We start from the raw sequence: 9,576 nt of genomic DNA on the forward strand, positions 1-9,576 counted from the left end.
CCAAGCATGGTTTCTCGAGATGCTTTTGTTGCGGGGATTCTGCTCATGCACAGAACTATGCGCAGGAAACCAGGACTTCAGTGTATTGTGGTGTACCAAAAACCCACCTCAGTGCCAGAAGCCCTATCCGACTAGCAACAGTGTCTCATTCATTCTCGGTACTACAGCGAAGCTACGAATGAGTAGACAACCCAGAACAAGCGACTTTGGGACCTCTCAGGAATAGTGGGAATCAAGAACACTCTTTCGTTTTTATTCCCATAAATGTCCACAATGTGAGTAATCAGAGACACGGTATAGTTTAAATGTTTATTTCAACTGCGTGCTATAAGAAGCAGTATCTTTGCTAACATAAGTAAAAAGATGCATAAAATCAATACAAGCAGCATTGTTACAATTCCATAAAATACAAAGGGAGAAATCATATTATAATGATAGTGGAACCAGGTCTATAGCGCCTTGTGTACCACCCTCCCCTTGATAGGTAATAAAATAATAGCAGACCTCTAGGTTAAAACGGGGACCGCATACCACCAAAGTCAGGTGAAGTGAATCACATCCCAGACCAGCACAGCTCTTTGTTGATGGAAAGGTTTGTTCCGAGTGCTAGTCTCATGCATGCAGTGCAATATTAAAAGCACCTGAGTTTCAGAAATAAGCAGCTGTGTTCGTGTTGTGTCTAGAGCGTGGGTCGATCAACCTACATCAACAGCATACATTGTTATTTTAACCTTGAACACTTTGTGCAGACTTGAGGTCACAGTGTGAGTCTAGAGATGTGAAAAACAGACTGTTCTAATGTGAAGGAAAAGCAAGCAGTTTGTCTTTATAAAAAAAGAGACATGTAGTGTCATGTGCAAAAACAGCAAAATGGCGTTTGAGCAACTAACTTACTTATGTTAAAATAGCAATGTGTGCAGGCAGAATCGTATTCATCCCTACACTTTTACAAGAAGCATGAACAGGAACTCTTAGATGTCTTTTCTTTGTAACTCTTCAGCGCCAAATAAAAACCGCCAGCGTTTCTTTTCTTTTATTCCACATTGTGCTAGTCTTCAAGTGGATTTCCTGTTATATCACGTTGTTTTTTTCTATGTGTACCGAAGTGAACAATCACTGGGAATAGACACTTTTATTATTCTACAAATCTTTGGTTTTCTTCATTTCTTCTAGTCGAGTCTTTATTCATCTGGTATTTGAATATCCAACATGATTGTACATATTTTTCCTGTAATTCCTTCATCTCACAATAACAGCACTGTTCTGTTCCTGTCAATGTCCTCAGATGAGTCAACATTATTGTTATTGTTATTAAGTTCTTTCTGAATTCACTGCATCTCTAGGATTATTTCTAAGTGAGTAAAATGAAGGTGTGTGTTTGTTGAGGCTATGTAGGATCAGAAATTGACAAAAGCTCGTCACACTTTTAGTGCAATTGTAAGGTTTTCCCCAGGTGTGTTCGCAATTGACATATCACTTCTGACATTCATTGCAATGCTAATTTTTACTCTGTGTATGTTAGTTTATGTATCCGTAGGTTTAATAACTGACAGAAGATATTCACACATTCACTGCACCGTCAAGGATTTTTCTCTGTGAGCATTAATTGATGAATCCTTAATGCGAAAGATTTCCTACAGGTACTTCTACACTCACTACAGTTGTACGGTATTTACAGAGTGTGTGTAAGCTGATGTCTATATAGGCTTCATAATTGACTATATTTCTTCACACATTCATTACACTTGAAGGATTTTCTTCTGCGTGTGTTCGCTGATGCCTGTTTATGAGTGATAATGGACTTCAGCTTTTCAAACATTCATGGCATTTAAAAGATTTGTTTGCCCTTTGTGAGCTCGCTGATGATTTTTTAATGATGAAGAGTAAGTAAAACTACTGTCACACTCACTGCAATGGTAGGGATTTTCCCCTGTGTGTGTTCTCTGATGTGTGTGGAGGTGTGATAGTAGCCTAAAACTACTTCCACATTCACTGCAAGTGTATGGTTTTTCCTCAGTGTGTATTCGCTGATGTCTGCAGAGGCCTGTTAACTGACTGAAGCTCTTTACACATTCACTGCACTGGTATGGTTTTTCCCCTGTGTGTATTCTCTGATGTGTGCGGAGGTTTGCAATTTCACTGAAGCTCTTCACACATTCACTGCAATGGTAAGGTTTTTCCCCTGTGTGTGTTCGCTGATGTTTTTGGAGTTTTGCTAACGTAATGAAACTCTTCACACATTCACTGCAATGGTATGGTTTTTCCCCTGTGTGTATTCTCTGATGTCTGTGGAGGTTTGTAATTTGATTGAAGCTCTTTACACATTCCTTGCAATGGTATGGTTTTTCCCCTGTGTGTGTTCTCTGATGTGCGTGGAGGTGTGAGAGTAGCCTAAAACTACTTCCACATTCACTGCAATCGTATGGTTTTTCCCCTGTGTGTATTCTCTGATGTGTGCGGAGGAGTGTATTTTGACTGAAGCTCTTCACACATTCACTGCAATGGTAAGGTTTTTCCCCTGTGTGTGTTCGCTGATGTGTTTGGAGTTCTGCTAATGTACTGAAACTCTTCACACATTCACTGCAATGGTATGGTTTTTCCCCTGCGTGTATTGTCTGATGTCTGTGGAGGTTTGCAATTTGACTGAAGCTCTTTACACATTCCTTGCAATGGTATGGTTTTTCCCCTGCGTGTGTTCGCTGATGTGTTCGGAGTTCTTGTAATCGACTGAAGCTCTTCACACATTCACTGCAATGGTATGGTTTTTCCCCTGTGTGTATTTTTTGATGTACGTGTAGCTGTGAAATCTGATTGAAGCTCTTTACACATTCCTTGCAATGGTATGGTTTTTCCCCTGTGTGTATTTTCTGATGTGTGTGGAGGTTTGAAATTTGACTGAAGCTCTTTACACATTCATTGCAATGGTATGGTTTTTCCCCAGTGTGTATTCGCTGATGTTTTTGGAGGTGTGATAACCGACTGAAGCTCTGCACACATTCATTGCAATGGGATGGTTTTTCCCCTGTGTGTATTCTCTGATGTGTTTGGAGGTTTGAAATTTGACTGAAGCTCTTCCCACATTCATTGCAATGGTATGGTTTTTCCCCTGTGTGTGTTCGCTGATGTGTTTGGAGATGTGATAACCGACTGAAGCTCTTCACACATTCAGTGCAATGGTATGATTTTTCCCCTGTGTGTGTTCGCTGATGTGTTTGGAGATGTGATAACCGACTGAAGCTCTGCACACATTCATTGCAATGGGATGGTTTTTCCCCTGTGTGTATTCTCTGATGTGTTTGGAGGTTTGAAATTTGACTGAAGCTCTTCCCACATTCATTGCAATGGTATGGTTTTTCCCCTGTGTGTGTTCGCTGATGTGTTTGGAGATGTGATAACCGACTGAAGCTCTGTACACATTCATTGCAATGGTATGGTTTTTCCCCTGTTTGTATTCGCTGATGCTCTTTTATGGTTTCTAATTTGCTAAAGTTCTTGACATATTCAGTGGAATTGTACGATTTTTCTCCTGACCGGGTTTCCTGAAGGGTCAGCATAGTTAATAAACCGCTTGCGTTATTTTCACATTCCCTGTATGTGTGTTATATTTTGGACGCTTGATTTCCGATTTAAAAATAAAATACAACTCACTAAATACCTGCCACATTCATAATATAAGTAAGGCTTCCTTGTGGGTGATTGCATCTTTAGATTGGATAATGGCTTCACAAGCATGCGGGTAAAGCTTAATCTTTATTCCGATAGGTGCAAATTGGGACAATACTCTGTACTTTAGAGAGCAGAACTCCTCTTTCCTTTAGCCTTCAGTTGTTAGGATCCACTTCATTGTGCTTTTCCATGGTGCCTGCGGTTTGGCTAGAAAGAGTTTGCAATACACCTAGAGCACTGAATGGTGGTCTTTGGCCAGTTTAGATAGCGAAGCACTGCTCTAGCCATATCATGATGGTAAAGCGACTCGTAATGTGTACAGCTACTCCAAAGAGTGTCCTGGGGCCAAGCACAGGTCAGAAAAGTAAGTATATCTGTTTGTTTCAAACATGGACAAAAAGCCAAGTTTTCAATCTTTTTTAAACATGAGAAGTTTGTTCCAAGCTATGGATCCCAAATAGACACGAGACCTTCCTCCATCTCTCATACCGGCCTCATGATCAAAGCTGGTGTTGGATGCTTGTTTATACAGTAGGTGGTTTGTCAGTTTTGTTGACTTGGTTTTGTTGAGGTCATTTCTTCGTCTTGGGGTGTCGAGGTGCAGAGCTCAGACTCGTACACTCACTGAATTGCCTTTGACTGGTTCTTCCTGTATCTGTCCTCTGCCTCTGATTGCACTGATGTTTTTGGAGCTCCCTATTTTTGATAATGTTTTCAGGTTTGATGTGTTAGCTTCATTATTCATAATCAATCCATGCATTTAAGGCTTATTTTCTGTTGGGTGTAAAGAAATGCAATATTACTAAATGCAAATGTAATAGAACGTGAATACACAATAGTTAACCAGCTGTAGAAGACATCTCTTCTCTACCATATTTGAAATTTAGTGAGGAACATTTTACCGTACATGGATATTTCATTAAAACTGTGGTTGAAAATGTCACATCTTATTTACTTCTGAGAAGGCAGTGATTTACCATTATTCACAGAGTAACTTACTAAAGAAAGGGAAGCCAAAGACCACTCGTGCTACAGGTAGAGTTTTAGGTAGATATACATGGACAAGATTTCATTTAAACAGAATCCATCCTAGCGGTTTGATTGCTGTATTATGAGTGTGGTGGTGGGACCGCCACGAGACTGCCACCCCGCCAGGATCAAGGATCCCGCTGTGGAGGCGGTCTGCAAATACCCCGAATATGTTGGCAGTGCCAAAGCCGACATCGCCGAGCATATTACGGTCTGCATATTCACCGCCCTTTTCATGGCGGGGACCCTGCCATGAAAAAGATAAAGGACATGCAGGTAAGGGGCCCTCACAGGGCCCCGGCCGATTCTGCTCCTGGGGTTGCATGCAGGGGGCACATGTTGTGCCACCCCATGGAATTGCACCCTTGTTCCTGCACAGTGTGGCATGCATGACATGGTGCTGGAACGTGCTGCAGGCACTCTTAAGGTGGTGGTATGCTGTTTAGGCTCTCCAATGAGCCTAATACAGCCGCCGCGAGATCGCTGCTGCACCGTCCACCCACCCTGGATTTAGGTCATAATCCGGCGGCGGGCTCTCAATGGGTTGGCAGTCTACCTGGTACCGCTGCTGTGGTAGTCCCATTGGAAGACCGCCACACTCGTTACAAAGCCCTAACTCCCCTTCAACACATTTTACAGCCCTCCGGGCTCAAGCACTTCTGGATCCTTCTAACCTGGAAGACTGGAGCATTATCCTGAGTTGAGGTGGATTTTCTATCAGCGTAATATATATCCATCTCCCTTGAACTATTGACTGATTCTGGCCTGAAAGACAACTTAAAAAGTGAGTCTTTAGTTCTTCCTAAAGTAGGTAAAGTTAAGATCCTGTTGTATTTCAATCCGCAGCTCCTTCCAGGGTTTTCTGTAAAACAGAATGAGGGGCTGATTGCAAAGGCCCGTCTTTATATTGCGCACACAGATATGGCAAACAAACATTAAATCATGACATTTATTATTCAACGATATCATTCATTTATTCCTTATAGAGGATCCATCACAACCAATAATTTAACTGAAATATCAAGCATATTAATAATTGTTTTTGTTTTTCAACATTTACAAGATATTTGACTTATTGTTGTCTGTCTGAAGGCCAGGAGGCTACTTTGTGACTCAACAGGGCTTTGGTGGAGCGGGAGGGGGTGTCTGTTGTTCACAGGTGAAGTCTCATTTCTCTGTTCCCATATTTCTTTTATCCAGGTTTACCTCATTCCGTGTCCTTCAGCTCCCCTACTCCCCTCGGTCTGTGTACTCACTCTACAGGGTTCATTGTTAGCTGAGGCAGGAGACACACTTGAAGCATGCACACAGCTGATGCAGATAATGGCCTGATAGAGAAGAGGCCATAGTTGGCAGTACGGAGCTCACAAGCTTCATTTCAGAAGCTCACCTGGGAGGTACTAACTGAGGAGGTGCACAGGAAGGGGCCAATTAGCTATAAACAGAGAGAGTGCACAGGTGAGTTCTTGTGAGGTATAAACAGATGAGGTGCACATATAGGTACCTATGAGGTACAAACAGAGCAGGGTCACAGGTAGGTGCTGATGAGGCATAAAGAGAGAGAGTGCACAGGTGGGTGCTTGTGAGGGATAAACAGATGAGGTGCACATATAGGTACCCATGAGGTACAAACAGAGCAGGCGCACAGGTAGGTGCTTATGAGGTATAAACAGAGGAAGTGAAGAGGTAGGTGCTTATGAGGTATAAACAGAGCAGGTGCACAGGTAGGTGCTGATGAGGTATAAACAGAGAAAGTGAAGAGGTCGGTGCTTCAGTGCCTCTGGGTCTATATCTGCCTCTAGGCGCTCTTCCTATAATGCTGGCTCTTGCTCCTTCTACAACACTTGCTGCAGACAAGGGGCCTGATTTAGAGTTTATCGGACAGGTATTTTGTCAAACATAACAACAGATCCCGTCTGTTTTATTACAAATGCCAGAGGATATAATGCACTTTTAATAGGGTGGACGGGACACCTGCCACATTTATGACGGAATAAACCATCCGCCTAAATATAAATCGGGCCCTTGGCGGACATTGTGTCCAGTGTCTTCTCAGTGTTGGAAAGCATCAATTGTATTAACGGCACAGTATTATCAACCACTGCTGTGGCTTGCAGTCATAAGGCCATTATGAATGGTCTAAGTTTTGTGCCAGAATGCCTGTGAATAGTTTAGCATGAGCGTTTAGGAGGGAGATGGGCCTTTATGATGAGCAGGACTAGGGGGCTTTCTAGGGCCTGTGAATAAGTGTTATTATTGTTTCTCTCTTGGTGTCAGTGGGCTTATCTGTGTCCCAAGATGAGTTGTTTACAGCTTATCTTATTTATGCACAAATAGTTGTAGTTTTTAGGGGTAAGCAACTCTTTCAACAATGTTTAAAAACAAAACTAGTCAAATGATCTCTGCCAGGTGTACATGTTTTGCATGCGTAGAATCACACACTAGTAAATGTAGCGCACTCATGCTTCGCCGTGCCAGTTTGTGAATGAACCCTAACTTGTGAGTAAGTGAGAATTCACAGACTCCAAACTGACTCTTTCTGACACTTAGAGTTTCACTTCAACAAAATGCGGGAGTAACTCTCTGTCCAGGGTAGGAAGAGAAATGGATCACCCTCTAAACGTGGTGGCGAGTAGTGCTATACGGTACATTGCACCATTTATCTGCGGAAAACTGGGGAAATGGTACAATGCGCTGGGAAAATGGCATGTGATGACAATGTGACATGACATTCCCACTACATGTTCTTTTGCACTTTTTTTGGGCTGTCTTTGTCCAGTTTATCAAGGCCCAAGATTTAGTTTCAAGTCAAGAGATAGTGCAGGATTAGACTAATTATACCGTCATACATTCCAACAAATGCCTTTACCACGTATGGCTTTACCACGCATTGCCTTTACCACGCAAGTCTTTACCACGTACCATGCAAGTCTTTACCATGCATATGCCTTGACCACGCATAAAGAAAGATTTACAAAAATGGCTCTGCCGATAAAGGGTGGGTGCCCTTCAGCCCACCCAAGGCACCCACATGATCATTGTTGGGGGCCAGGGGGGGTCCCAAAGCCCTCGTGATGCCAGCGGGAGCCAGCATTGTTCCTACCCGTAGAGAGAAGCTTACAATCCTGTGCTCTACGGGCAGGAGCAATGTTTTCATGTGTTTCTCTGCCCGCTTCATAAGCAGTGCATTGTGGGTGGCGTAAGTTATGGTTAGCCCAGGTAACTATAACTGCTGAGTTTATATGGTGTTGTGTGTGTAAAATCTGAGCCTAAGTAAATGTCCCCGTACCCTTTTTTTTCTGTGAATTTCTAAAGTTTTAAAGATGCTATTTCCTACCTATAGTGTCCCTGTAACCTTTGCTTTTTTCAGTGAAAATATCTCTCTTTCTCTCTCTCTTTCTCTTTCTTTCTCTCTCTCTCTCTTTCTTTCTTCCTCTCTCTCTTTCTCTCTCTCTCTTTCTTTCTCTCTCTCTCTCTCTCTCTCTCTCTCTCTCTCTCTATATATATATATATATATATATATATATATATATATATATATATATATATTCGCCTATTACACATTTTGTGATATCCTACACTAATTCCTCATTTCTCTCACATTTTCACACACAAATGTTGGCAGTTTTCAGCGTTAAAGTAAATAGATTCTCTGTGTTTCTGAATTTCATATTTCCCATAAAAACCATATAGGCTTCTTGTACTGATGGCATGAGGGTACACGGGGGCTGACCTCTGGACTGCCCTGCGGCTTGTCTTAACCCCTTAATATGGTGTACTTGCAGCACATACAGTCATACAGGTGGTGGCAGCTCCTGGGGCTCATTGGGGGCTCTTCGACTCTGAAGCAGCATTGTTGGCTAGTAATACTTTTTAACCTGCAGTGATCGATACTGCTGACCATTTTAAACCACTCCTCATTTGTTTTTCAACTTTGCTGAAAGCAGTCAGCTCTCTGCTGCTTCGTTTCGTTTTATTTTAAAACTGTATTGTTGCATTGTAAACTGCTTGCAATTACTTACTTTCTTGGCCTCCTCTGCCCCGGTCCCGCGCGGCTCCTAGTGCCGATAGCGTGGAGGGCAGCTCCTTCAGCGAGGCTTCCTGTGCCGGTCAGCTGAAGAGAAGGCGCCATCTTAGCAGTAGCCTGAAGGGTACGCACATCGCAGGCAGCGGTCTAGCGGCCCGAGGCTGCTCCCTACAAAGCGCGCATGTGTTATCAGAAGCGCAGCGGATGAGTGCAGCGGGCACGCCTTTTGCGCGCCGAAGGTGCGCCTAAGGTAAGCCCGTCTGCGCCCGTCCACGGCCAGATGGGGCAAGGGGCACGGCATTATGCCAATTTTCGCTCCTACCCGGCTGACCAACTTTGCGCTTATCAAGGTCCTTGCCACTTAGATCCTGCAATTCGGGGTCATGTCTGTGACATGGGCATTGCTAGAGTTCCAGCCTTGCCTTCCCTTACTTTTAATATACCCTCTTTGTTGCTGCCATCCACTTCCCCTCCTTCAGTGTCCACCCCAAACACTGTCATTATCCCCTCACCTCTCTCTTCTGGGATTATTACCCCGACTATTTCAGCCTTCTTGTTAAACACCCGATCGGCTGTTAAACATCAGTCAGACCTGTTTATTTTCTTGGACACCTACAAACCGGACCTATTGTTCCTAACGGAAACTTGGCTTCGCCCTGAATCCCTGCCTAGCTTATTGGCGGCTCTGCCCACCGCATACTATGCTCTGCGAGCAGACCGGCCCTCTGGCAGGGTAGGAGGAGGGGTGGCCATGATTATCCGCTCTGGCATTCAGTTCCAACTACTTTCTTTTCCCTCAATTTTAGAGGTTGATTTTCTGGTTGCCCGCTCTGTGTCTTTTAAAACCCCTATTA

At 43.3% G+C, this 9,576-nt stretch overlaps 1 protein-coding gene across 2 annotated transcripts; it reads right to left on the reverse strand.

Annotated features, from left to right (window-relative positions):
- Positions 1-295: 295 nt before the first annotated feature.
- Positions 296-4,133, reverse strand: LOC147738017 (uncharacterized). 2 transcript variants are annotated; one of them, XM_086951856.1, is made up of 3 exons: positions 3,209-4,133; positions 1,972-3,040; positions 296-1,893 (listed from the first exon to the last, which is right to left on the reverse strand). In XM_086951856.1, the coding sequence occupies exons 1-3, from the start codon at positions 3,552-3,554 to the stop codon at positions 1,812-1,814; spliced, it is 1,497 nt and encodes a 498-aa protein (XP_086807982.1). In that variant the 5' UTR covers positions 3,555-4,133; the 3' UTR covers positions 296-1,811. The 2 variants fall into 2 exon arrangements, with proteins under 2 accessions (XP_086807982.1, XP_086808028.1); XM_086951902.1 differs by having other exon boundaries at positions 296-2,452; positions 2,789-4,133.
- Positions 4,134-9,576: the final 5,443 nt, after the last annotated feature.

The sequence above is a fragment of the Lissotriton vulgaris genome, chromosome 1_1 (assembly GCF_964263255.1).
Source record: "Lissotriton vulgaris chromosome 1_1, aLisVul1.2, whole genome shotgun sequence".
NCBI lineage: Eukaryota > Metazoa > Chordata > Amphibia > Caudata > Salamandridae > Lissotriton > Lissotriton vulgaris.

What these genes read in the sequence shown, in the direction of transcription:
- LOC147738017 (XM_086951856.1), bottom strand. Translation starts at nt 3,554, where the DNA reads ATGCTGACCCTTCAGGAAACCCGGTCAGGAGAAAAATCGTACAATTCC. An exon ending in GTTATCACATCTCCAAACAC is followed by an intron (nt 3,041 to 3,208) that starts ATCAGCGAACAC and finishes ACCTCCAAACAC; the next exon opens with ATCAGAGAATACACACAGGG. An exon ending in GAATGTGGAAGTAGTTTTAG is followed by an intron (nt 1,894 to 1,971) that starts GCTACTATCACA and finishes GTGTGACAGTAG; the next exon opens with TTTTACTTACTCTTCATCAT.